The 27,619-nt window shown below is 52.4% G+C and overlaps 5 protein-coding genes across 5 annotated transcripts; 2 read left to right on the top strand and 3 right to left on the bottom strand.

The window, feature by feature from the left end:
- Positions 1–801: 801 nt before the first annotated feature.
- Positions 802–19,400, top strand: N7515_010358 (uncharacterized protein; the record flags this gene model as incomplete). Its single annotated transcript, XM_056671101.1, has 16 exons — positions 802–1,290; positions 1,363–1,779; positions 1,880–2,182; positions 2,250–7,856; positions 7,923–13,055; positions 13,099–13,861; positions 13,912–14,067; positions 14,132–14,292; positions 14,344–14,532; positions 14,619–15,003; positions 15,052–15,731; positions 15,787–16,668; positions 16,717–17,010; positions 17,076–17,234; positions 17,291–17,629; positions 17,685–19,400. 16 exons carry the CDS (start codon positions 802–804, stop codon positions 19,398–19,400), a joined length of 17,673 nt encoding a protein of 5,890 aa, XP_056516725.1.
- A 537-nt stretch (positions 19,401–19,937) lies between these two features.
- Positions 19,938–21,760, bottom strand: N7515_010357 (MFS transporter; the record flags this gene model as incomplete). The annotated part of the gene is made up of 4 exons (XM_056671100.1): positions 19,938–20,783; positions 20,837–21,260; positions 21,334–21,355; positions 21,418–21,760. The coding sequence occupies 4 exons, from the start codon at positions 21,758–21,760 to the stop codon at positions 19,938–19,940; spliced, it is 1,635 nt and encodes a 544-aa protein (XP_056516724.1).
- Positions 21,761–22,422: 662 nt separating this feature from the next.
- N7515_010356 (uncharacterized protein) lies at positions 22,423–24,687 on the bottom strand (the record flags this gene model as incomplete). The annotated part of the gene is made up of 6 exons (XM_056671099.1): positions 22,423–23,268; positions 23,320–24,012; positions 24,060–24,361; positions 24,412–24,479; positions 24,547–24,622; positions 24,681–24,687. The coding sequence occupies 6 exons, from the start codon at positions 24,685–24,687 to the stop codon at positions 22,423–22,425; spliced, it is 1,992 nt and encodes a 663-aa protein (XP_056516723.1).
- Positions 24,688–25,523: 836 nt separating this feature from the next.
- Positions 25,524–25,825, top strand: N7515_010355 (uncharacterized protein; the record flags this gene model as incomplete). The annotated part of the gene is made up of 2 exons (XM_056671098.1): positions 25,524–25,632; positions 25,701–25,825. 2 exons carry the CDS (start codon positions 25,524–25,526, stop codon positions 25,823–25,825), a joined length of 234 nt encoding a protein of 77 aa, XP_056516722.1.
- Positions 25,826–26,752: 927 nt separating this feature from the next.
- On the bottom strand, positions 26,753–27,301 carry N7515_010354 (phosphoglycerate kinase; the record flags this gene model as incomplete). Its single annotated transcript, XM_056671097.1, has 3 exons — positions 26,753–26,813; positions 26,854–27,004; positions 27,085–27,301. Coding segments are annotated over 3 exons (429 nt in total), but the record flags the coding sequence as incomplete, so codon positions are not given.
- Positions 27,302–27,619: the final 318 nt, after the last annotated feature.

Genomic DNA, 27,619 nt, shown 5'->3' with positions numbered 1-27,619 from the left:
GTCAATGGCGCTGGAGCCGAGTCGGTCGAGGAAGTGTAAAAAAGTCAAAGAAAATAAACAATAAAGTTAAAAAAAGCCCAGGCATCCTTAACGCCATTCTGGCTAATATCGACTCGATGACAAACACCGTGAACGCCTCAGATGTCTTGTCCTCTTACCCTAAACTTCCTCAACCACGTTCCAGACCGCAAGGGGGCTCAATCGGGGAGCTGCGCGTTCTCGCTTGGAAGAGCAAGACGAGGCTGTCTACCAAGAGGATAGGAGGTCTGGGGCGATTCCCCTGCATGATGACCGTTTAGTAGTTGGTACCGGGTAGTTGGCCAAGGGTTACATTGATAGTCGAAAATAGAAATTAGGAAATTAGATCTTGTCTGACCTGGTTCCACCAGTACCTAAGGACACCTGATCCACGTAGTGTCTCTGTCTCCCTTTCGTCTACGTCCCATGCAAGGAAGAGATGGAATTTGACCATTGCCCTAAGCCATTGGCGCCCCGTATGACTGGTTTGCGGCACTCAGAGAGCATGGCGAATGCAGCTTTGGGTCCCCGGGCGTACAGCGTAATTAGTCTTGATCCGTTAGGAGATTAATAAATATTTCATTTGTAAAAAAAAGGCCCCCATACGTAGCTCTTTAAAATAACAGATACCATCCGGCTTCGCGGGCGCTCACTGGAAATAGTACTTCTGTTGGATTACTGTCATCCTCCATACTCGAGGCCCACACTCTTTCCTTCATCGACTGGAAAAGCCCCAAGCAAAACGAAACGAACCGCCCAGGAAGCATTTAGCCATCAGACGACATGGCCCAATCCACCAAGTGCTATCTCCCTCGGTTCGCCTCGGCGGTTGACGGGCCTAAACGGCCTGTCTCGATGAAGACGAGGCCTACGGCCGCCCAGCATGCGCAGTTATTAACCGCATGGAATGAAGGCCGCCTGGACGCCACGCTCAAAGCTACTTGGGCGCTCGTGCTACACTACTATATCCGTTCCGAAGATATTTGCTTCGGGTATCAACATCTCGAGGGCGACTCGCGTTCCTCCAAAACATCTGTACAGAGTTCGACCGGCGTGCACATTTCGACGATCCGAATATCCATCGACGAGAACGACTCTATCGCGGCAATTGTAGATAAGGTGCGCGAACACAGCGCGAATAGACAGCTGAACGACAGCTCGGACGCCGCTTCCGATGGATATCTTCCTTTCAACACCATCTTCACGGTGCGCACATACGACCCACCTGCTTCGCCTTCGAAACCCCTTTTGGCAACAGCTCTTCCGGACGATGTTAGTATAATTGAAGCCTCATGGAGGACGGGATACCCGCGACCGTTGGTGGATATCGCTAACAGTGCGCAGTGTCAAGTCCGCCTTCATGTTAAGGTCCTGCGTGGAGACATCAGCATCTTCCTTGAATGGCGCAAGGGCGATATGTCTGGAGATCAGATGAAGACCGTGGCCTCCATATTTGAGCAGTTGCTTGCCAAAGTCCTTGCTGCCGAGAACACCGCTATTAGCCAGCTTAATTTGTTCTCGGAGAATGATTGGCAACGCATCCGCAAGTGGAATTCCACGACTCTGCAGCTTCACGATCGTTGCATCCACGAGGCGATCCACGACCAAATGCTGAGCGGACCAGACCGCGAGGCTGTGTGTGCGTGGGATGGTAGTTTTACATACGCGGAACTGGATCACCAAGCCTCGAAGCTCGCATGTCATCTCCGCATGCAGGGAGTTGGGCCGGAAATCCGTGTGGCATTGTGTTTTGAGAAGTCGGTAAGTCGCGATTGCAATTCTCCGTCGAATCTTCAATAAAATGAATTTGCGACACTTTTGGTGTTTTTTTTTTCGGTGAAGTGTATCTGACAGCGAATAGAAATGGAACATCGTTGCAATGCTTGGCGTGATGAAAGCCGGCGGAGCTTTTGTCCCATTGGACCCGACTCACCCAACTCCCAGACTACAAGGTCTCATCGAATCAGTCCAAGCCTCGGTGGTGTTGTGTTCTGAATGCCTTGTTGAGAAACTTAGCGGTCTCGTCGAGACTTTAATACCTCTTTGCGCTAATACTTTGGATCGTCTGTCCGACCCCGCGAACAGCGTGGATCTTGCATCGGGTGTCACAGGACAAAATGCAGCCTACGTTCTTTTCACCTCTGGATCAACTGGAGAACCAAAGGTTCGTGGTCTCTTATATTAATTTTCCTTTGACTCTCCTGCAGGGATAGCTGACTGATGTTTCGCAGGGAACTCTATTGGAGCACCGCGCGTTCCTGTCCGGCTCCATTGTACATGGGCCGGGCTTGCGCGTTTTCCGCGACTCGCGATGTCTTCAATTCGCTGCCCACACATTTGATGCCAGTCTGGCGGAGACGTTGACGCCGCTCATTCATGGTGCATGTGTGTGCATTCCGAGTGAGGAGGCTCGGCTCAACGACATTGTGACTGCCATCAACGAGATGCGAGTCACGCAGGCCTGCTTCACCCCGTCATTCATCGGCTTCATTGAAATCGAGACTGTTCCAGGGCTGGAGAGTCTCGTTCTAGCTGGCGAGGCAATGTCTCAGTCGCAACTGGCCACCTGGTCCAAAATCAAACTGGTCAATGGTTATGGACCGACCGAAGCCAGCGTGGCATCCGTGCTGAACTCCAATGTCACACCAGACACCGATTGCAAAGATATCGGTCTGCCTGTTGGTGTGAAGACTTGGTTGGTGAATCCGGACAACCATGATGAACTCGTCCCCGTGGGCTGCCCCGGAGAACTACTTTTGGAAGGCCCACCCCTGGCCCGGTGCTACGTGAATAATCCCCAAAAGACAAACGAGTCTTTTATCTACGACCCTGCCTGGACAAAGTTGGACCCTGAAAGTGGTTCAAACCGCAGATTCTACAAGACAGGTGATCTGGTCAGGTATAATTCCGACACTGGTGCACTTAATTACATTGGTCGGAAGGACACTCAGGTCAAGGTTCACGGACAACGAATCGAGCTCGGCGAAATCGAGAACCAACTCAGTAAAGACGTGAACGTGACCCACTGCTCCGTCTTCTTTCCAAAGACTGGCTTCTCCAAGGGTCGGTTGGCCGCTGTTGTCTCTTCCACTGGCTTGCTTGCCGAACAGGCTGATTCGGACTTGGTCCCCCTGCGACTCATTCCCGCCTTGAAAAAGGCCGAGCTTGTCCCAGGTATCCGAGAGCGTTTGTCAGCTCGTCTCCCTACGTACATGGTCCCTGCGGTTTGGCTGTGCGTTGAAGCTCTGCCTCTTTTACCTTCCGGAAAACTCGACCGCAAGGGCATCGCCACTTGGGTTGCAGGTATGGAGACCGATCCCGATCTTAATAATACCACATCTGCTTCCGTTGTCAGCACAGAAGCTTCACAGCCTGCAAATGACAGAGAGGCAGCCTTGGCTGCTGTATATAGCCGCGTCCTCAACATTCCACCTCACCAGCTTAATCTGAATGAAAGCTTCCTTGCCCTTGGCGGAGATTCAATTGCAGCTATGACATGTGTCGGCCTGTGCAAGAAGAGAGGCTTCGCGCTCTCGGTACAGGAACTTCTTCGCAGCAAGTCTATCCGTGACCTCGCTACACGCGCAAAGACAATCGAACACCTTACAACCTACGACGAAGCAGTTGATGAACCATTCAGCCTCTCGCCGATTCAGATCCTTCACTTTGGTGTTCGCAAGGAGGGCCAGGGTCACTTCAACCAGGGAATTCTCACCCGCTTGAACAGGGCGATCGAGGAAGGAGACCTCCGCAAGGCGATTGAGACATTGGTATCCAGGCACTCCATGCTCCGTGCGCGGTTCACCGACACAGGTCTCGCGACGGCATCAAGCCAACACATTACCCGCGACATCAAGGGATCATATCGATGGCGAATGCACAGTGTTGGTAGCATGGATGAGATCAAGCACTGGGTCGCGGACAGCCAGTCTTCGATCAACTGCTTCTCTGGGCCACTGCTTGCTGTGGATTACTTCGATGTGGAAGGCCACCCCCGCGTTCTATCAATGACTGCTCATCACTTGGTCGTTGACATTGTTTCGTGGAGAATCATTTTGGAGGATTTGGAAGATATCATCCTGAACCCCGAGAAGACTGTCAGCAATGATGGGTCTTTGCCTTTCCAGACCTGGTGCCGCCTCCAGAATGAGCATTGTAACACCCTGCGAGCCGAACACAAAGTTGCCACAGATGTTCTGGCTGCCCCGGACTTTGGTTACTGGGGTCTCGAGGACAACAAGACTACATACGGCGATGTGGATTGTGCGTCCTTTGAGATCGACCCGGCGCACACCCACGCCATTCTGCTGGAATGCCACAAAGCTCTTGGCACTGAGCCAATTGATCTCTTCTTGGCATCGATGCTCCATTCATTTGGCCGATCTTTCCCCGATCGGGACCTTCCGACCATCTACAACGAAGGCCACGGACGCGAAGTTTGGGACCCTTCCATTGACATATCGCATACTGTCGGCTGGTTCACCATCCTACACCCGATCTTCCTCTCTGCATACAAGTCCGACGACCCCATTGATACCCTGATCCAGGTGAAGGACCTCCGCCGTCGTGTCACAGACAATGGGCGCGCTGATTTTACCAACCGAGTTCTGCCAGTGCAGGGTTCCCGAGCCTCCGAGCATCCCTATCCATTTGAGATGTCTTTCAACTACGTCGGTCAGCATCGGGATCTGCAGCGGAAGGATGGTCTCTTCCAGCTGGTCGACCAAATGGCTGGAGAAGCTGGTCAAGGAGGCGGTGCCGCTGACTTTGGCAGCGAGACTCCGCGCTTTGGTTTATTCGAGATCTCGGCCATGGTCGTTGCGGAAAAGGTCCGATTCAACTTCTCCTTCAACAAGTTTATGCAGCACCAAGATCGGATTCACCGATGGGTTTCCGATTGTCAGCAGCTGCTCGTGTCGCTCGCTGAACGGCTCCCTACCCTCGCGCCGCGGTTGACTCTCAGCTCATTCCCTTTGCTATCGTTGACCTACCCGACCTTGGAGCAAATGCTCAATGAGAAGCTGCCTCGGATGGGCATTGAGACCCCGGATCTTGTTGAAGATATCTACCCTTGTTCTCGCATGCAGCAGGGCATTCTTCTCGGTCGCAAACGCGATAGCTCTTACTATGCCGTTCATGACACATTCGAAATTCGTGGCACCGGAGCGACCGCGCCAAATCTGGAGCGCCTTGTGAATGCCTGGCAGCAGGTTGTTTCTCATCATGCCATGCTTCGCACGATATTCGTTGAGAATCTGACTCCTCGGGACCCTTTCTGCCAGATTGTGCTAAAGAGTTATGATGCCACGCCCGTCTTCTTGCAGTCATCAGGTGACAGCGACGTACTTGCTACATTTGACAAGCAAGAGCCCAAGGATTACAGCCAGTTTGCGCCTGCGTACCGGTTTACTATCTGCCGAACTTCGACTGGCCGACTTTTCGCGCGCATCGAGATCAGTCATGCTGCCATGGACGGTAACTCCATTTCGATCATCATGCGTGACTTGCAGCTCGCATATGCCGGACGACTGGAAGAGACTCCTCAGCCTCTGTTTAGGGATTACATTCAGTATCTGCAGGATGCGCCAACTGAAGCCAGCATCGACTACTGGCGCGCGTACCTCAAAGATACCCAACCTTGCCATTTCCCTACCCTCACTGATGGCCAGCAGTCACCCAAGACTCTTAGGTCGATCCCAGTCAACTTCGGAGCCATCCAAGATCTACAGAACGTGTGTGAAAAGCGCGGAATCACTCTTGCCAACGTTTTCAATGCCGCTTGGGGGCTCACGCTTCGCCTCTTCTGTGGATCCGACGATATCTCTTTCAGCTACATGGCTTCTCTGCGCGATGTCCCAGCTGAGGGTGTCCGGTGGGTCATTGGTCCGGTCATCAACCTCCTGGTTTGTCGCATGAAGTTCCAGAATGATGCGAAGTTGAGCGATGTGCTCCACCAAATCCAAAATGACTACATGGAGAGCCTGGAATACCGCCACACTTCGCTCATTGACATCCAGCATGCACTGAAGCTCTCCGACACCAACTTGTTCAACTCTGGTGTATCCTACCGTCGTCTCCCGAGCTCCAAAGACGCCGTCAGTAGTGAGATCGAATGTGTCGAGGTCGGAGCAATTCATGATCCCGCTGAGTTCCCTGTCTACATCAACATCGAGGCTACGGACACCAAAGCCAGGATTGACCTCAACTACTGGACCACAAATCTCTCAGACTCTCAGGCCACTAGTGTGGCTAGCACCTATCTCCGATGTCTCGAAAACATCGCCGCGAACATTGATGGTGAGATTAGCCAGTTGGATAGCCTGAGTGACGACCACAAAGCCCAGATCATGTCTTGGAACAGCAAGGCCCCCAAGCCTTTTGAGAAATGCGCCCATCGCGTTGTCCAAGAGATGGCAAAGAAGCGCCCTGATGCCCTTGCTGTCACTGCCTGGGACGGCAACTTGACTTATTCCAAACTGGACCAATACTCCTCTCGCCTGGCAAGCTATCTCATCACCTTTGGTGTCGGTCCTGGAACTCTCACCCCTGTCTGCTTTGAGAAATCTGTGTGGAACGTTGTTTCTATATTGGCAGTGATGAAAGCCGGCGGTGGATGTATCCCCGTCGACAGCCCTCAGACCATGGGACTTGTTGAGGAATGGATTGTCGATAATGTGGTCCAGGTTGCGCTGGCTTCGCCCGAGAAAGCCCAGATCCTCGAGGATATCGTCCCCTACGTCATACCTGTCAGCGAGTCTCTTCTCGAGTACCTCACAGATGAGGTCCTTACCTCCGCGGCAAGTCCATCCGACATCGCATTTGTCGCCATGACTGCCGGCACCTCTGGCGTTGCGAAGAGTGTTATTCTGGACCACTCAACTGTCATGACCCGAGCTGAAGCATTTGCTACCACCATGGCAATTGCCGATGTTTCCAGGACACTCCAATTTGCGCCTCATACCTCCGATGCATTCATCCTGGAGGCCTTTGGCACCTTCATGTGGGGCGGTTGCCTCTGCATTCCCGCTGATATTGACCCACTCAAGCTGGCCAGCTCGATCAATGTCCTACATGTCAATGTTGCTAGCATAACCCCCACCGCAGCAAGCTTCTTTTCGCCCAAAGATGTGCCTGGACTGCGGTCCATCGCTCTCAGTGGTGAAGCAGTCCCCCAGTGGGTTCTCGATCATTGGCAAACTGATGATCTGCAGCTTCAGGTCTTGTATGGCACAACTGAAAGTTCCTCCGCGTGTTTCCATGTATTCTGTTCCCAGGGCCAGAACGAGGCCACTCTCATTGGGAAGAGCACTTCTTGTGTTCCGTGGGTTTTGGATCCCTTCAACTCCAACTGCCTTGCCCCCATCGGTAGTGTCGGAGAGTTGGCACTCGAAGGACCCGCTCTTGCTCGGGGCTATCTCAATCAGAAGTCCGCAGCGAGCCCCGACTTTTTCGACAACCCCACTTGGCTTCCGGGAAGGCATCGGGAGGGTAGTCGCCGTTTGTTCAAGACTGGCGATCTCGTTCGATACAACTCCGACGGCTCCCTTGTTCTCCTGGGACGGAAGAGCGACCGCAACGCACTTACCATGGCTAGCGACCTGATCCAGACTCGGGAGCGCATTGATTCCTTCCTTGGTCCCAGGAAGAGGTGCATTCTGGAGAGCGTTCAACTGGAACATGACGGAACGAAGATGCATTCTCTCGTTGCCTTCGTGGTATCGTCAGATACCATCTCGGGCACATTTGGCGAGCCGGTCCTCCAGCCAGCGACTCCCGAAATGAAGGGCGTTGTGTCCAGTCTGCACGCTCATTTGAGTACCACCCTTCCCAATAACAAGGTTCCGAGTATTTACATCCCTATCTCTTCCCTCCCCTTGACTTCTTCCAGACAGCTAAACCACCAGGCCCTCAAGACCGAGACACAAGGGCTGTCGAGTACCGCCCTCGAGTTACTCGACATCAAGTGTTGGAATGGGTCCAATTCTGCTAATCGCGTTTCGCGCCACGCCAGCCTCTCCCAGGCTAGCATCACTTTCTGGAAGGAGTATCTTGCTGATGTCGAGCCTTGCATTTTCCCCGCACTTTCTCACGAAGCAGGTGAAAACAGTCGCGCGATGCGCACGCTCAACAAGCAGGCCGCCAACATTCATGCATTCAGTCGGATCTCTGGCTTGCCTGTCGAGGTATTGTTCCAGTTTGCTTGGGCAGTCGTTCTTCGGTGGTACACTGGCTCGGACGACGTTTGCTTTGGGTATTCCGCAGCAGCCCTGGAGGGGAAGATTCTGGATGGCGAAGAGCTCTCCACCTGTCGCTTCCTCGTCCAGAATGAGAACAAGCTCCAAGATGCTCTACAGAAAGCAAAGTTGGATCTCAAGAGCAGTGTCGCTAACCTTGCTGCTCTGGATGCCATCAAGCATCAGCTTGGACTCGATGACATGACTTTCTTCAACACCTCCCTCCACTACCGAACAGCTTCCAATCTCGGGAAAGACAGTAGCCGCCAACCAAGCGCCTCCGAGACTGATATGATTGTGGTTGAAACGGAGGTCTCGGACTCTGACGCCGATATTCACTTCACCTACTCCTCAGACACTCTCTCTTCCTTTTACGTCAGCCATGTCATGGATCTGTTCAGCCAGGTTGTGGACGACCTAATCTCCCAAGATCTCTCTGAGCGCACAGTTGGAGACATGGACTTATTCCCCGCACGCTCAGTCCGCCAGATTCGTGATTGGAACGCTTCATCGCCTCCGAGAGTGGAGAAGTGCGCCGACGAGTTAATCCAACAGCAAGCGCTGCTTCACCCCCGCGCAGAAGCTATTTGCTCTTGGGACAAGAACCTAACTTACGGACAGCTTGAAATAGTCTCCAGCCGTCTGGCTCGCTATCTCACAGGTCTAGGTGTCAAGCCCGAAGTCTTCGTCGTCTTGTGTTTCGAGAAGTCTGCTTGGGCCATCGTCGCCCAGCTTGCTGTGATCAAGGCCGGCGGAGCTTTCGTGTCGATTGACCCATCGCACCCAGATTCTCGCCTGAAAATGCTCATCGACGAAATCGGCACTCATCTGGTCCTGTGCTCATCTTCTCTCCTGGCAAAGGTCTCGAAGCTGGTCGACAAATCCTTCGCTGTTTGCCAGACTTCCGTCTCCCAACTTCCTGACTCGCCTCTGGGTATGCCCGGCACTCGTCCTGCGCCATCGAACGCGGCGTATGGCATCTTCACTTCTGGTACCACAGGGAAGCCAAAGCTCACTGTTGTCGAACATACTGCCCTTAGTACCACAGCTCTTGCCATGACTGATGCCCTGCGCATGAACACCACAACACGTGTTTTGCAGTTCTCGAACTATACCTTTGACGTCAGTATTCTGGAGATCATGATGACTTTGATGACTGGTGGTTGTGTCTGCGTTCCCAGCGAGGATGAGCGTATGAACAGCCTGAGTGGTGCCATTCGCCGTATGGAGGCAGCATACATCTTCGCGCCCCCTGCCATCGTCAATACTCTGGATCCAAAGAGCGTCCCAACGCTGAAGGTTATTACCACCGGTGGTGAGAAGATGCCCGCTAACCACATTGACCGCTGGGGCGATCGATGCGTCATCAATGCCTATGGTCCATCTGAAGCCACAGTCATTGCCACAGTTGGTGTCAAAGTTGACTGGGATGGAAACAGGGTCAGCGAGGATCCCACGTCCATTGGAACAGCGCCGAATTGCAGAGTGTGGATCGTTGATCCTAACAACTACAACCGCCTGCTTCCCGTCGGCGCTGTCGGCGAATTGATCCTCGAAGGAAGCAACGTTGCACGTGGATACCTTGCTAATGAGCAAAAGACAAAAGCCTCTTTCTTCCAGTGTCCCGTTTGGGTGCGACACGATGGCCTGCAGGGTGTGTTCAAGCGCGATGATCGCATGTATCGCACTGGTGATCTGGTTCGCTACAATAGCGATGGCAGTCTCGCCTTCATCTCTCGCAAAGATACTCAAATCAAGTTCAATGGCCAGCGGATTGAACTCGAGGAGATTGAACAACAATGCCTTCGCTGCCTCCCTGACGATTCACAAGTTGCTGTCGATGTTGTCGTCCCCGGAGAACGGACCATCGCCAAGGGTCTTGCTGCATTCTTCACTGTACAGGACCATGGTTCCAACGGGGGCAGCAGTGATCAACTCACCACCACTGTTTCTGGAGCAGATCCACTGCTACTGCCCATCTCAGTATCCAACATGGATGCCATTCAGAAGTTGAAGAGTTCTCTTCCCGACCTTTTGCCCCAGAGCATGATGCCCCGGCTGTTCTTCCCTATCCGGAACTTGCCCTTCACTTCCTCTGGAAAGATCGACCGTCGCAGACTGAAGGCAATGGCCCAGACCCTATCCAAGGACACCCTAAAGTCTTACATCACATTCAATACCTCTGACAATAGAGGGATGTCTACGGCTACTGGTCTTGAGGCACAGCTCGTGGCCCTTGTGGAGAAGACTCTTGACCTGGAAGTCGGTTCTGTCACCGCCGATGACAGCTTCTTTGCACTGGGTGGTGATTCCTTGTCTGCCATGAACCTCGTTGGCGCTGCTCAAGCTGAGGGTATCTCTCTTACTGTGTCCAGCATCTTCAACTCTCCGCTTCTGATTGAGATGGCCAAGACTTGCGTCGTTTCTAGCGGAGCTGCTGAAATCAAGAAGGAAATTGTCAAGCCCTTCTCCCTGCTCCCTGCTGGAATCGACATCGACAACCTGATGGACGAGATTACCGACAACTGCGAAGTGTCGAAGAACCTTGTCGCCGACGTGTATCCCTGCAGTGCAGTGCAAGAGGGTCTTCTGACACTCTCCATCAAACATCACGGTGCCTATGTTGCTCAGCCTTCCTTCCGCCTTGCTGATGGTATCGATGTCGGTCGGTTCAAGCAGGCCTGGCAACAGACAGTCGCTGACTTGGAGATCCTGCGCACTCGCATTGTTCACACCGACGCTATGAATTTTGCTCAGGTTGTGCTGAAGGAGTCTCCTATCGCTTGGGTTCAGGCGGAGTCCTTTGAAGCTCTTCCCAATGACTTCCTTCGACTGCCCAGTCACAATGGTGCACCTCTTACTGGCTATGCCATGGTTCAGCCGCGTGGTTCCTCTTCCAGCTACTTCGTTTGGTCTGTTCATCACGCACTTTATGACGGTTGGAGTATTCCTTTGGTCTTCCGCAAGGTCGAAGAGAACTACTTTGCCTCACAGACCAAGCGTGCTGGTGCCCCCTACAGCCTTTTCATTGACTACTTGGTGAAGAAAAACATGGCGGAGTCCGACACCTTCTGGAAGACTCATCTAGCGGACCTGTCAAGCACACCTTTCCCTCACAACAAGAATGCATTGCCGGATGCCGTTCGTGCTGGTAACACTCAGCATCACTCTATGGAGATCTCTCGCACTCCCGAAAGCGTCGACTTTACCATCCCTGTGCTTATGCGCGCCGCATGGGCAATCGTCATTGCCACACAAACTGCGTCTGGTGATGTTTGCTTCGGCGAGACTTTGTCTGGAAGGAACATCGATCTCCCTGGTGTTGCGGATATTGCTGGTCCTGTTTTAACCACTGTACCGACCCGTGTTCAGGTCGACAATGCGATGTCCACTCTACAATACCTGCAGAAGATTCATCAAACAACCACTGAGATGATTCCGCACCTGCACTCGGGTCTTCAGCGCATCCGTCAGCTGAACAAGGATGCCTCCACTGGTTGCGACTTCAAGAACCTGCTTGTGATCCAGCCTGGTGATGGCGAACTCGACAACAAGATTTGGGTCGACGAGAAGCGTCAGACAAGCGAAGACTTCTTCACTCACCCTCTTGTTGTGGAATGTGGTGTCACGAAGACAAGCATTGCATTCACGGTTCACCACGATGAACTTGTCATCAATGGCTGGCAGACCAAACGCATTATCCAGCAGTTTGCCCATGTCCTGCAGCAATTGATTTCGATGCCCAAGAACACCACAAGCATTTTGGGAGACCTGGAGGTTGTGAGCCCTGAAGACAAGGCGGAGATCGGTACTTGGAACGAACGGACTCCGCTCACTGTCGAACGAACCGTGCAAGACTTCATTCGTGACATGTGTGATGAGACTCCGAACGCTCAGGCTGTGTGTGCATGGGATGGTGACCTCTCCTACAGAGAATTCTGGGATCTCGCATCCGGCTTTGCCAATTATCTCATCTCTCGTGGAGTTGGTCCAGAAGTCTTTGTTCCAGTGTGCCTTGACAAATCAGCTTGGGCAATGGTGACCCTCATCAGTGTCCTCATCGCCGGTGGCGGCTATGTTCCTCTCGATCCGTCCCACCCTACATCTCGCCACGAAGAGATTCTGGCCGACGTCGGCGCCAACATCATTCTGTGCACACCCAATTATACCAATCGGTATAGCCGAGTTGTGAAGACTGTTATCCCCATCAGCAAAGACACCATCAAGGCCTATGGGTCCCTCAAGTCAACCGTCCGCGGCCGTGCTCAGGTCAAACCATCCAATATGGCGTACGCTTTGTTCACATCTGGTAGCACCGGTCGCGCCAAGGGCATCATTGTTGAGCACCGCAACGTGGTCAGCAGTATCATGGCTTTCGCCCCGTGGGTCCACATGGATGCAACCTCGAGAGTGTTCCAATTTGCCTCACTCACTTTCGATGCCGCTGTCATGGAGACACTTGCGATCCTCATGTTGGGAGGTACAATCTGCGTACCCAGCGAGGACGATCGTCTCAACGATGTGGCTGGTGCAATCCGTCGACTGAATGTTACTTGGACATTCCTCACTCCTTCAATTGCCAGCATCATTGAGCCATCCTCGGTTCCATCCCTCAAGCACCTGGTCTGCGGTGGTGAGAAGATGTCCAACGAAGTCATCACCAAGTGGGCCAACTCCGTTCACCTCATGAACGGATACGGACCAACCGAGACGTGTGTTTTCGCCGTCATCGACAATGCAGTGGCCGCCAACCGCGACCCCGGGCGCATCGGTTATGGCATTCCCAGTACCCTCACCTGGATCGTTGATCCTGACAATCACGATCGGCTGACTCCTTTGGGTGCAGTGGGAGAACTTGCCCTTGAAGGTACTCCCTTGGCCCGAGAGTACCTCAAAAACCCCCGAGAAGAACGCAGAGGCATTCACGACCGACCCCGCTTGGATCAAGGACTTCAGGGCCACTGTTCCTGGTCCCCGGCGTATCTACAAAACCGGTGATCTCTGCTACTACAACCCCGATGGTTCCATTCAGTACATCAGCCGGAAGGACCACCAAGTCAAATTGCACGGCCAGAGAATGGAGCTCGGTGAGATTGAGCATCGTTTGTCCGAAGATACTCGCACACGCCATGCAGTCGTCATTCTTCCCAAGAAGGGCCCGCTCAAGCAGCGCCTGGTCACTGTCATGTCTTTGAACAGTGTTGCAGCTGATAACAAGCTTATTTCAGACAAGGCCTGTGAGCTTGTTGACGAGGATGAGCTTGAGCGCCATGCTTACAATGAGCTTGTTGACGTCCAGAAGAACCTCGAGGACCAGCTTCCCATATACATGGTTCCGCAGACTTGGGCACTGATCAAGAAGCTCCCCATGCTGGTTTCTGGCAAGCTCGACCGAAAGAAGATTACTGCTTGGCTTGAGGATATTGATGATCTGTCATACGAGCGTATTATGGCGGATTATGATCGCATCAAGCGCGGGAAGACCGAGGAAAAGCCCCAAGAAAGAGATGAAAAGAGTGGCTCGCTCAGGATTATTCGCGAGATCTTCGCCCAGGTGTTGAATATCTCTTTGTCCAAGGTCAATGTCGACCGATCTTTCGTCAGCTTGGGTAAGCTTCCTCCTTTCTTGAGATATTCATATACTGACCCATTTTCACAGGCGGCGACAGCATCACTGGAATGGCTGTGATTTCCCGCGCTCGCAAGCAGGGACTTGTTCTGACACTGCACGACATTCTGCAAAGTCGCTCGGTAAAGGAACTTGCACAAACCGCCGGTACCAAGACACCTGTTTCTCAACGTGAAGAGCGAGCTGGTGAGGGCTTTGCCCTTTCCCCCCGTTCAGAGGCTGTACTTCCAGAGCGCCAAATCCTACAAAGGGGCTGCTCGCTTCAACCAGAGTATCACCGTTCGTATCGTTCGCCGCTGTGAGGGAGAGGTCCTCCGACGCGCCCTCAAGGCTGTCATCGGCCAGCACGCCATGTTCCGTGCCCGCTTCAGCACAACTAGCGATGGAAACTGGCAGCAGAAGACCGCAGCGGTAAGTTTGAGCCGAGATTTGTTTCCGCCATCTTCTAACATGATCTTGCAGGAGGTCGACGAATCTTTCCGTTTCCGCGTTCACTCCGTCAGCGACACTCGCGCGATGGTTCCCAAGATCGCCGAGAGCCAGACTTACCTTGATCCTCTCAACGGTCCTATTTTGGCCGCCGATCTTTTCAATCTCCGCGCCGGTGGTCAGGTCCTGTTCCTTGTGGCTCACCATTTGTGCATTGACATGGTATCTTGGCGCATTGTGCTTCAAGATCTCGAAGAGCTCGTTGTCTCTGGATCTTTATCATTGGACAAGGCTTTGTCATTCCAAAGCTGGTGTGCAATGCAGTCGGAGAGGTCAGGACCCACGATGCCAACATTTCCTTGCCTTTCACTTCCGAGAAGCCAAACTTGACGTATTGGGGCATGCAAGACACACCCAATGTCTATGGAGATATCAAGATGGAATCTTTCACATTGAGTGAGGACACTACTAACTTCATTCTGGATGGTTGCCACAGTGTTTTCCGGACAGACACTGTTGACATCCTACTTGCTGCCATCATTCATTCCTTCGGTCGGACTTTCACCGATCGCAAGGTTCCCACTGTTTACAATGAAGGTCATGGCAGAGAACCATGGGAAGCCGACATTGATCTTTCGAGAACAGTTGGCTGGTTCACTACCATGGCGCCTTTGCTAGTGGACTTCGACGCTCGTAAGTTTATCATTGCCCGTCTCGGAGATATCAGACTAACAAGCCAAGGTGCTCTCAACGACATCATCAAGCGCGTCAAGGATACCCGGCGCAAGATCACAGATAACGGACGCCCCTACTTCGCTAAAAGCCTCCTTCAAAACCAGGCAGCCGACTTCCCAGTTCCATTGGAGATCCTCTTCAACTATCTGGGTAAAATGCAGCAACTTGAGCGAGACGACTCCTTGTTCCATCACCATGGCAGCGTCTTCGACAGCTCTGACTTCGCCGTTGCGGGTGACATGGGCCCTCAGACTGCACGCTTCGCCCTCTTTGAGATCTCGGCCATTATCATCAAAGGTCGTCTCAATGTCGCATTCACTTACAATCGCAAAATGCAGCATGAGGGCTCGATCCGCCGCTGGATCATTCAGTGCAAGCAAACCCTCGAGAAGGATCTTCTCACACTGAAGACGGCCACCCCCGAGCCAACTCTCAGTGACTATCCTCTTCTGCCGATCAACTACCACGGCCTGCAAATGCTCACCGACAGCACCTTCCGCAGGGCGGGCATTCGCGACAGGGATCAGGTCGAGGATATCTATCCCTGTTCTCCGATGCAGGAGGGTCTTTTGCTCAGCCAACTCCGCGACCCCAATGCCTACATGTTCCACACCATTTTCGAGATCAAGGATGCCAAATATGGCAAGGTCGACGCTGAAAGGGTTTCTCAAGCATGGCAAACCCTCGTCGACCGCCACCCTGTCTTGAGAACCATCTTCGTCGATAGCAACTACACCGGAGGATCTTTTCGATCAGCTGGTGCTCAAGGACCTCCGCGAGAACAACATTTGCGTGGAGTGCCGCGACTCCGAGGTCGAAGAGAAGTTGGCTGCAATTTCTCTTCGTGCCTTGAATGCCGTTCGCCAGTCCAAGCTTTCTCACCAACTCACTGTCTGCAGAACGAACACTGGACGTGTGATTCTGAAGCTCGAGATCAACCATGCAATCATTGACGGAGGCTCTGTCGATGTCCTCCTCCGTGACTTGACACTCGCTTATGAGCGCAAGATTCCCGAGGGACCTGGACCTCGCTTCAGCGACTACATCAAATACATCCGGTCTCAGAGCCAAGCTGACGCCCTCGGTCACTGGAAGCAATACCTCGGTGGAGTTCACCCGTGCCACCTTGCCCCATCCGCCACATTTGGCTCAAAGCGAGCGCTGAAGGGTGTTATGATGAACTTCCAGCGGTTCCCGGAGCTTCTCAAGTTCTGCGAAAGGAGTTCTGTGACCCTTGCCAATTTGACTCTCTCAGCCTGGGCCATTGTTCTTCGACAATTCACTAACTCCGATGATGTTTGCTTCGGATATCTTTCTGCTGGTCGCGATGCCCCTGTTAACGGTATCCAGGATATGGTCGGCATCTTCATCAACATGCTCTGCTGCCGTGTCCAGTTCTCAGACCACCAGACTTTGACTGATGTGTCCAAGAATGTTCAAGATGACTACATTCGATGCATACCCCACCAGAGTTGCTCTCTCGCCAGCATCCAGCACGAGCTTGGCTGGCAGGGACAGTCGCTCTTCAACACTACCCTGTCAATTCAGAATCACTCCGTCGCGGGTGGCCCCAAAGAAAAGGGGTTGTCCTTCGATCTTCAGCACGCACATGACCCCAGCGAGGTGAGTACCAATTCTATCAATTTTCTTACAGTAACTAATTCCATTCAGTATGCGGTGACTGTGAACGTTGAGATTGCACGAGGCCAAGAGGGCATTCTCTTGAGATACTGGAACGATGTTGTCTCAGATGAGGAGGCACAGGCATTGACTGATACAATTGCCAAGGTCTTCACTGGATTTATTGAGTCGCCCGATGCGACTCTGGAGCAGTCCAAGTTCGGCGCTGAAGCTGCGTCGGAGTCAATGGATTGGGATCGTTCCCAGTCCACATTGGCCGACAAGGCGAAGTCCGCCGGAGATGCGATTGATAGCAGTGCCATTCAAAAAATCATTGATGATCGCGTCCATGAAATTATTGGTCGGATGTTGAGAGAAGGAAACTGACAGTTCCTCCCATCAAAACGGAGGGTTTGTCGAACTTCGGTGGCCACACTGAGGCCACTGTCGACTCGCCATACCAGTTTGGCGTGCAAGAGGCGGATGATTCGGGTGTTTGTTCGGCGACATCCCGTTCCAGCGAGGATGGGATGTCGGCCGATGTGGAAGGAAGTTGTGGAACCTTTGGAGTAGCGCACTTGGTCTCTCACCCAACGTGGTGAGACATCAGGACAGCTTCTTCAAGTTGGGCGGTGATAGCATCACCGCAATGAAAATGGTCAGCGCGGCTCGCGAAGAGGGCCTGGTACTTACTGTCGCAGATGTCTTCCACAACCCTGTTTTCGCAGACATGCTGGCGACAGTTCGGGCCGCCAACGTCACTCAGCAACTCCTCAATGTCGATCTCAAGTCTGGCGGTCACAAAGAGGTTGATAGTGATTTACTCAACATCACGCCAACGACGCTGGGGCCATCCCCTTCAACTGAGAACCTCGAGGTTCTCAAGCCGTCATGTGTTGATGATGCCGCAGTACAGAGTGGTATCTGCCCCAAGATCGGTGTCTTCAAGGGTGGCATCGCCGATGTTCTCCCCTGTCACTGATTTCCAAGCGATGTCTTTGACGGCGACTCTTTTCAAGTCCCGATGGATGCTTAACTACTTCTACCTTGAAGGTAATGGTCCCTTGGACCTGAGACGCCTTCGCGAGAGCTGCTTGAAGGCTGTCGATGCTTTCGATATTCTGCGCACAGTCTTTGTGTGCTTCCATGACCAGTTCTTCCAGGTTGTCCTTCGCAAGATCCGTCCCAGTATCTTTGTCTATGAGACAGATCGCGCTCTCGACGACTTTACTATGACCCTGCAACAGAGGGACCGTGAGTACGGACCCCGCGAGGGTGAACAATACGTGCAGTTCTACGTTGTCAAAAGAAGGGCAGCGATCAGCACCGCATTTTTGATCCGCCTCTCACACACCCAGTACGATGGAGTCTGTCTGCCGAAGATTATGGCTGCGATCAAGCACGGATACGAAGGCACACCGTTGCCTCCCGTTACTCCGTTTGCTGGTTACTTGCGACAGCTACCGGGTACAATTACTCCGGACCACTACCGCCACTGGTCCGACCTTCTCAAGGGATCTCAGATGACCCAAGTTGTACGCCGAAAGGGAACAAGCATGTTCCAGAACGTGGGTGCATTCACCGAAATCCACAGGAAGATCGAGATCCCACCCACTGCCCTTGGAAATGTCACCATTGCAACCGTCATGCAGGCTGCCTGGGCCTTGACCCTCGCCAAGCTGTCTGCCCAATCCGACGTTGTCTTTGGTCTGACCATCAGCGGTCGCAACGCCACAGTACCTGGCATCGAAAACACCGTTGGTCCCTGTGTCAACGTTATCCCGGTTCGCGTGAAACTCAGCGAGAACTGGACTGCCCTGGATCTATTCCGTTATCTCCAAGACCAGCAAGTCTCCAACATGCCATTCGAGTCTCTGGGCTTCCGTGAGATCATCAAGCAGTGCACCGACTGGCCCTCCTGGACCTATTTCACCACCTCCGTCTTCCACCAGAACGTCGACTACGAAGGAACGATCGAACTCGACAGCAACAAGTACCGCATGGGTGGTGTCGGTGTCAACGACAACCTCGCCGATCTGACCCTGGTCTCTCGCCCCTCCGGCGAACGCGGCCTTGATGTTACCCTCGGCTACTCCGAAAAGGGACCTGTCATGCCAATGTTCGCAGAAAAGGCTCTCGATATGGCCTGCGAGATTGCACAGTCGCTCGTAGCGAATCCCAACAGCTCGCTGCCTTCCGCGAGCACGCTGCGTTCCCTGCCACCTCAGACCATTGATGACCTCCCCCGTCCATCGGACGAACACTTCCTCAGTGCGCACCTCAAGTCGCGCTCCATTGCAGAGCTGCTCGTGCACTCAGACATCCTGTCTCGCTCCTGGCATCAGGTCTTGCCCAGCCGCACCGTCCCAGCCACTGTCGACCCGGACTCCAATGACAAGCCCACGCACCAGTCTGCCTTCCAGCTGGATTCCTCCTTCTTTGACCTTGGCGGCGATGTCTTCAACCTTGCTCAGCTGACCTGGCTCCTTGAACAAGAGGGTCTCAAGGTCCGTCTGGAGGACCTTATCGAGCATCCTTCTTTCCTGGGACAGATGGCTGTGCTGGCTTTGTATAACGCGAAGCATCAGGAAGAGCCTGTCGAGCATCTTGCGACTGGCGCTGCCTCGCCTGACCCTGTTTCCCGTGTCGAGAAGAAGAAGACATGGGAGAAGGCAATGACATTGGCTCGGAAGTTGACTCGACGGAATAACAGCATCATCTCGAGTCGAGCTTGAGACTTGACGTGTGTTGCAAAGAGTAATACAGAGCAAAGAAGAACACAACGTATTCTTCTAAAAACAAAAAAAAAACAAAAAAAACCATTTCCTTTGTGTTAATGTTCATGTCGAATGCCTACCATGTCCCCTTCATTTCTTATGTCTTCATTATGCATGTCTTTCGGACATACGCGGTAATCATTGCCCAAACCCACTACATTCTCTCTTTAATTATTTTCCTTATTCTTGTCCACTTGAATCTGTGTTGTCTTTGCTTCTTTGTCATACTCAAATATATGGAAACCCGTCTATCAATTCTTCTCCATTCTGTAAGTCGTAAGTAACGCTTTTACCACAATAGCTTGGTAGCAAAATAACACATCAAACCGACATGACTTCACTCAAGGGTATCATAAATGCAAGCAATGGTCATGTTCATAAGTAGGGATAGGGGTAGAATCAACCCCATACATAGCCCAGTCATTCAAAAACATGTACAGGTCCAGATAGATACGCAAGGACACGAGCCCAATAGAACTCAAGCCCAGCAGAAATTCAAACAGATTCTCTCGACCACGTCCCCCGGGCTCGAATTCGCTTCCCGTACCTGTAGAATAGGAACGGAATGGGAATCAATGCGACAGAAATGAACCCCAGCACGCTCGCAGCCCAGGGAACACCCAGATTATGGAACATGGCCGAAGTGAAGAGCGGAAAACATCCCGCAAACATCGAGCGCAGGAAGGTATTCGCGGCAATGGCGCTGGCAGCGTATTTCTGAAACGTATCAACAAGATAGTTGAGCGCAGCCTGGAAGATGGTAAAAAAGCCAAAACCCATCATGACGGCGCCGATATTCGGACAAATCCAGTGTATGTGCTTTGGACTCGTCCAGCCAAACACGAACATGCCCGCGGCAAACAGGACAGAGCCGATCATCATGGGAGGGAGACGGGCTTCAGGAACGGCTCGGTTATTGTTCGCTTTGAAGCGCTTGATGTAGAATCTTTGGTTTGCGAGGTTGACGGCTCCGCCAATTAGGATACCGACTAGGTAGGCGAGGAAGGGGAGGGCACCGACGACTTGGTTCCAGCCGCGGATTTCTTGGAAGACAATTGGGAAGGAGGCTAAACTGAGGTAGAGGATGCCGTAGACGAATGAGGCGTAGAGGGCGACGAGGAAGCAGATTGGGGTGGCGAGGAGCTGGAAGGGGCGGACGAGGTATTTGTTGCCGATTTCTTTAATGGTTACGTCCCATTCTTCATGGCGGGCATGGAGGGCCCAGTTGCTGCTTTCGAAGCGAAGGCGGCGGGCTTTGTAGACTAGGAGTATTGGCGGATAGCTCTCATCGACGAAGAGCAGGTCCAGGAGTAGGAAGAACATCATCATGATGCCGGTGAGCTGGTGGGCATTAGTTGAGGGTTCTTTTGGAACCGAGAGTATGAATATCTTACATATTCGGTCCATCGCCAACCTAGATCACTTTGGACAATAGCACCACCTGCAATAGGTCCAAGAACGGGCCCGCCCACCACGGCCATGGCATAGCCAACAATGGCAGCTCCACGCTCTTCGGGGGTCCAGATATCACTCAGGACACCGCCTGTGTTGGTCACAGGGGCTGAGCCGAAGAAGCCCGTGAAGAACCTGGTGATCATGATGGTTTGGAGATCTTTTGCAGTGGCTGTCGCGAAAGAGAAGATGGCTGCGAGAAAGTAAGGCGGTAGCACGGCGGTCTTGCGGCCATACAGCTCTGATAGAGGCGCCCAGATCAATGGTCCTAAGCCCAAGCCGAATAATAATAACGAGGTTCCGAGCGTGGCAACCTCAATCGAGACGCCAAATTCCTCGCTGATCTCCGCCTGGCCTGTCGAATAGCTAGTCTGATAATCAGTCACCAAGTCCATATAAATTGCTAAGTCCAAAAGATAAAAGGGAAAAAGAAGCTTACATCGAACTCGCCCACGTCGCACCTGCAATTGATCACTGGTTAGCGCATTGCTCCGTATGACATCTCCCCGATTTGAAGACCTACCCATAGTTGTTAGTCCATATAGCAGGGTCGTGATAGCCTTTTTCTTAAACCCCCAGTTTAAAGGTCTGTATGGATCATCCGGACCATCAAAATCGACAATAACATCAGGACCAGTCCTGCTATGAGTGAGCGGATGGCTAAATTTGGCCGTTTGGCCGGGCACTCGACTGCGAATGCGCGAGACTATTGACTGCGTGCGCTGTTCCAAGACCGAGTAACCAGAACTGCCCGCAGTGCTTTGCTTTGCTAATGGTGAGACTCCATTTCTAATGCTGCTGTGGCGCGGTTCGATCTCATTGCTCGATGAGCTGGAGGAGTCGTCATGTTCTGTCCGGTGGGCCATTTTCAGGCTCACTGCGATATCGCAACCGGCTTTGTATAAGGCGGAAGTATGAGAGATTATATCAAAGGCCTAAGGAGTAGAAGTGAAGAGGCAGTAGAATAGGAAGGGAAATTTTGTGATTTGCAGGCAGAAATAAGAGATCAGATGGAGAGTGGAGATGGGTAATTGCCCTGCGGAAAGGCGTCAGCTCAAGATGAGTGAAATCAGCCTGTCGAATACGCAGAGAAGCCGTGTTATCCGAGAGCTTCTGCTTCGGGAGCGACGTTGCCGATCATGAGGCCTTGTTGGTATAGAAAGGAGAGAACATCAGCAGAAAGAATTGAACCAATCGAATCGAGGTATTAATGTGCAGCCTTGAACATGCACAAACTTGTTGAGTATTGGAAACGGGCTTCGGCCTTCGGGTGCGGTGCCGAAGTCCGATGTCACACGTTACGGACCTACGGTGGCGGGTGGACCATAGTGGACATAGTGGACCCTCGGGGACTGAAGCAGCCAATGAAAGAAGTTGACTTGATGACATTTGTGGGTAACGGATAAAAGTAAAAAAAAGCTTGTGATACGTCTAAATCGTGATCTCTACATTGTACTCGATGCATGTATGCTACAGACAAACCCAGCAGATATGAATAGTGAACCTCCCCCAAACAGAGTACACCTCTTTACGCTGTTGGATGCGTACTCTCCCACTTGTGTACCGCTTCCATCGCGGCTGTAACCTTCAGACCAATACGAGCATCGAGCTCATAGCTCTCCCAGCGAGCAGCATGGTCAAGGTACTCCTTGCACTGGCGTACCTGCTTTCTCTCGGCCTCGGTGCTCAACTCTCCAGACCCGGTGGAAACATCATCCGATGTCTTGGGAGAAGAAGCGGTGCCATGTAGTACCTGGAATGTAGGTCGCTCCATCCAGAAGTTGGCTGCCATCTCAAAATGGGCAACTGGATGGACCCAGTCATCCTTCAGGTGTCCCTTGAAGACAGACTTGTCATGGCTCAGGACGCGAGTCTGCAATGTGTTCTTCGCCTCTTCATATCTGCCAAGGGATCGCAAAACGGCAGCACGAAGAAGCTCCAAGATGGCTTTTTCTTCGATTCCTTCGCGAGACCACGTCTGGTTGGCCTCGCTTTCGCACCATGCCAGTCGGCTCAGGGACTCCTCCAGCTGCTCGTTGGTCATGCGACTGTGCCCGTTCCAGAAGAAGATCATCTCTTCAATGGGGTCCACACCAATTGCATCCACCAGAGGCACATTCCACGCTTTGGCGCGCGCCTCCCATTTTGCCACTTTCCGAGACACAAACACATCAAATGGCAGTTGCCGGGCCATGAAGCGCTTTTTGCCGGCAAATTCGGGGGCCTTCCGGATGTACAAGGCGGCTTTCTTGGCATGCTCTGCTGCAAACTTTTCCAGCTTGGTGTCCTTAAGGCATTGCCGGTACAGGACAACATGGCAGGATCCGGCGATGTAGTAGTACAGCGACCGGGACCACGAGTTGAGATCCACGCACTAAAGAAGGGTCAGTGCGGGCCGCCCCGCGTATCTCGGAAATGAACTCACCTCAATGAATGCTTCGCAGCAGACTTGGTATCGGTGGAGGAACAGTGCGTTCAAGCTTTTCTCGAATACACATAGCGCCTCGACCTGCTTAAGTGGGCTCTTGTTATCCGTACACAACAGTTCCAAAGCACCGTCCAAATTCTTATTTGCACCTAGCATCCGCGATTCTTCGAGCAGCCAAAGTCGGCTATTGGGGAACCGAGACCGCATCTCCGCTAGCAAAGCAGCGAGTCTTTCCCGTGGGTAACCCTCGACATCGGCCTCGCCCGAAGTTGGATCGGGCATAATATCGCAGTAGCGAACGAAACCGTTGTAATATCCTAGAAGTGCGAGAGCAGCCATGGCACCGATGAGATTGTGAAACTTGCTAGCTTGCCAGAGCATCCTCAGACCTCGTTGTTTGTCCCCATGGAAGCCAATGATGGAAAGAAGCTTGCTGAATGCCGGAGGAACCATGGAAATTAGTAGGAGGAGAATACCAAAGCAGAAGTTGGCACCGGAGTGCACAAAGACATCGATCTCATTTTTGAAGATGTCCGAGTCGGGGTCATGATGAATATGCTGGCGGAAGGCGTTGAAGTGCCCGAAGGAACCGGGGAATCTTCCTGGCAAGAGATGGCCAACCCTTTTAGTGACGAATTGAGATCCGCGTGTTCGGCGGTGGCTGATTTTGGGCCTCGTTTTGACGAAAGGCTAGACGTGTCTGAACATGCAGCGCTCGAACTTGAAAGCTCCCCCACAGTTGGCAGTAGAACTTTATTCGAGTCTCTCTGCTCCATGAACTTTTCTTCCATCTTCATGATGGCGTCCAGCGTGATGTAAGCCTTTCTCAACCGATAGAACGCCTTGATACTTTCTGTCAGGCTTTCGTTCAGCACCCCAACCACCGCACTCATCAATTGCGCGATTGCTTGGCATAGCGCATATTCGGTGCCAGCGGCATATATTTCGGAGTGAAATGCATTGGACGCTTGAGCGTTATGCTGAGCCCAGGTTTGGTTGCTGGCCGCGCTGGTTTCCGCTTCGTAGAGACGATCGGATGCTGCGAAAGTGTCAGAAAGTGTGGCTTAAAAAGAGCAGAATGTCATGGACCTTGTCGCATAATCTCCTGTTCCGAATCCCAATGTTGCCCGAACGAAGGCAACCACGCCTTTTCCCAGCTGATTGATGCAAAGTTAGCGCCTTGATCTTATGTGCTACGTCATATCTCTAGCAACGATCACTTACAGTATGAAAGGTCGAAGAACCCGTAGAAGGACCACTCTCGCGCCATCAACATCGTCGTTGAGAATCAGTGTTGCCGCTAGTTGCGCATGGAATTAGCCAATGTCTGGGGGATGCACAATTCCATGTCAAGATACCATTCATCGCATGCACCACTGCCAGAAAACATCGCGGTTAGCTTACAATCAGACGGTTTCTCCGCACACGCCAGATGCCACTGGCGGGTGGAAGTAAGTTCCAACACTCACAGTCTTTCAACTCGACCGACGAGTCCACAGACTGCGCCGGCTTTTGCTATACAGCCACGATCCAACTCGCAACATGGCGATAACCACTGTCAGGTATAGCAAGGACAAATTGTTTGAAGTGGAAAATTGAAGTGGAAACACGATGGTCTCCGGGTCAGGGCAATCTGAGCCGAAAGAAGAGCGCTCGGATCCGGAAGAATGTTAACTGAGCGATAGTAATCGTACGATGGAGAACATCACCGGGGCATAGAAAAAACAGAATTACGATGAGAAAAGAAGAAATGCCCTAGATAGAAGAGGGGAGAAAGAGGAAAAGCTGAGGGGGGGGGGGGCAAAGTCATATAACAACACGTTGAGGCTCTTCCCATGGATTCTTTTGTCCGGCAACTCCGAGGGGCGAGCGTATGGAGATAACTGTGCCCAATTGACCAACTTGTGCTTTTACAAGGTGACAAGGTCCCAATTTTTCTCCGATATTCCGGATATTGTATTCTACATCGTCAACTATTTCTTTCCAGATTTTTCTTTGTATTTTTGGTCTGCCCACCTTGTTCTCCGCTTGTTTGCCAACTACATCATCGTTATCGCCCTTATCACCGTCTTACTAAGTCAAACCTTCGCGATTCCGCCTTCGCTGCACCACCTCCTCCGTCCTCTCCATCTACGTACACAGTAGTACACCTCCTACGCTTCTTCTTACTCTGACGATCTCGGTCAACAATACTCTTCACAATGTCCAAACCCTACCACCCAAAGAACGATGCTGCAGAGCAACCCCAGCCACCACCGAAACCCCAAGACTTGGAGGAAGACGACGAGTTCGAGGATTTCCCAGTTGAAGGTATCGACGAGACACCGAAGCCCTCCTCTAGTCCAACAGACCAACAGAGCTAACCATGTGACATCCAGATTGGCCACAGGAAGAGGCTGAGCAGACCGCTAGCTCGACAGCAAATGGCGGTAGCGAGCACCTGTGGGAAGAGAGCTGGGATGACGATGACGCCGCAGGGGACTTCTCAAAGCAGCTCCAGTAAGTTCGCGTTTCCTCGTATACCCATATACACCGGGGCAACATCAATTCTATATTTCTCCTTGGTCACAAGCCCTACTTGGCTTGTACTCATACTTACACCAACGCCGAGCCGACATCTCTCACACCATTCCATTTCCCACGAAGCGCCCACCATCTCTTTCACTGTCGCATTCACTAATATCGGTGGCTCTATTTGGGGAAGAATTGAAGAAAGTGGAAGCATCGGCATAAGTTTCAGGCACCCAAGACAAGCATACCAAGAAAATCTACACCGCGTTAGGTTCTCCAAATGGGTTCATCATCGAGTTGGCTGGCCATTTCATCTCGTACCCTATACCCAGTCCCCTGTCTTTGGAACCACTGGGAGGATATACCAGGAGGATTCAGAATACATCATCGCCACTTGCATTTGTCGGGAGCTTGTCGGGGAGGAAATGAGATACGGTTGTTTTGATTCTTCTTTTACGATTCATTCCCCCATAGCGCAAATCTCGACTTTCAAAATCATTATCATGATGTCCCATGACCTCCCATCACTACCAATTTCCTATTGTGCGCATATCTCGAAGTCGATCGGTCTGAGATAGAATCAGTCGGGTTTTTTGAAACGCACATCTCCACTGTTCGATGCCATCTACATATAACCGGCGCTACGCCCTTCGACTGATTCTAGTTGCCCTTGTTCTGTTCGTCTACGTACATGTTTAGAGAGCGTCGGGCAGTTGAAGTGTCTCTTTAAATCGTAATCAAAGCTTCAATTACGTATTTGGGCACAAAACTCAGTTATAGGTAAGAGCATGGACGAGAGTTGTAGAATGAGTTTGGAATTATAAGGAAATTCATTGGCTGTACATTATAGTTTCGTAAACACGCTCGACGGAGGAAAACGCCAATGTAGACCCTTCCCCTGCATGCTATCTTTTAGGATTCATTTGCTGGACAGAGCAGCAACACCGGGCAACTCCTTGCCTTCGGGGAGCTCGAGCGAGCTGCCACCGGTCGATACGTGGGAAATCTTGTCCTCGGCACCGCTTGGCGGCTTTACGGTAGCTGGTGTCACCACCGCCGATGATGACAATGGAGCCGGACTGAGCAGCCTTGACAGCGGCATCGAGCGTATCCTCGGTAGCCTTGGCGAAGGGCTTAAGCTCGAACACCGGGGACCGTTCCAGAGGATGGTCTTAGCTCGCCGATGGTCTTCTGGTAGGGCTTGATACTCTCGGGGCCAACATCCAGACCCATGAAACCGTCAGGATATACTGGCGTCGGTGGCCGAGCCAACGGTGGCGTCCGCGGAGAACTTGTCGGCGGTGACGTAGTCGACGGGCAGGACGATCTGGACGTTGTTCTTCTTGGCCTTCCTCGACGATCTCGCCGACGATTTTGCTGCCGGCCTCGTCAAAGGGCTGTTGCCGATCTTGAAGGCGTTCTCAAGGGTCTTCTTGAAGGTGAAAGCCCATTCCACCGGTGATGATGAGGCTGTCGACCTTGGGCAGGAGGTTTGTCGATCAGCGGATCTTGTCCGATGTCACCTTGGCGCCACCGAGGATGCTGGCAAGGAAGGGAGCGCGGGGCTCTCAGGAGGCAACCCAGCGAAGTACTCAGCTCCTTATGACGAGGAGGCAGCGAAAGAAAGCGAAAAGAAAGAAAGAAAGAAAGCGGCCTTACTACAGGGGGAGGTCCACGCCAACCATGGGGCGCGCTGGAGAAGCGGTGGGCGGTACCAGCGTCATTCGGTCGAGGTTGAGAACACAAGGTCCATAATGCAGGGAAGAGACCGGGAGTTACATACTGA

This window comes from Penicillium bovifimosum (genome assembly GCF_028826915.1).
Source record: "Penicillium bovifimosum strain IBT 22155 chromosome Unknown utg000010l_segment0_segment0, whole genome shotgun sequence".
NCBI lineage: Eukaryota > Fungi > Ascomycota > Eurotiomycetes > Eurotiales > Aspergillaceae > Penicillium > Penicillium bovifimosum.
This window is presented reverse-complemented; position numbering and strand designations above follow the sequence as displayed.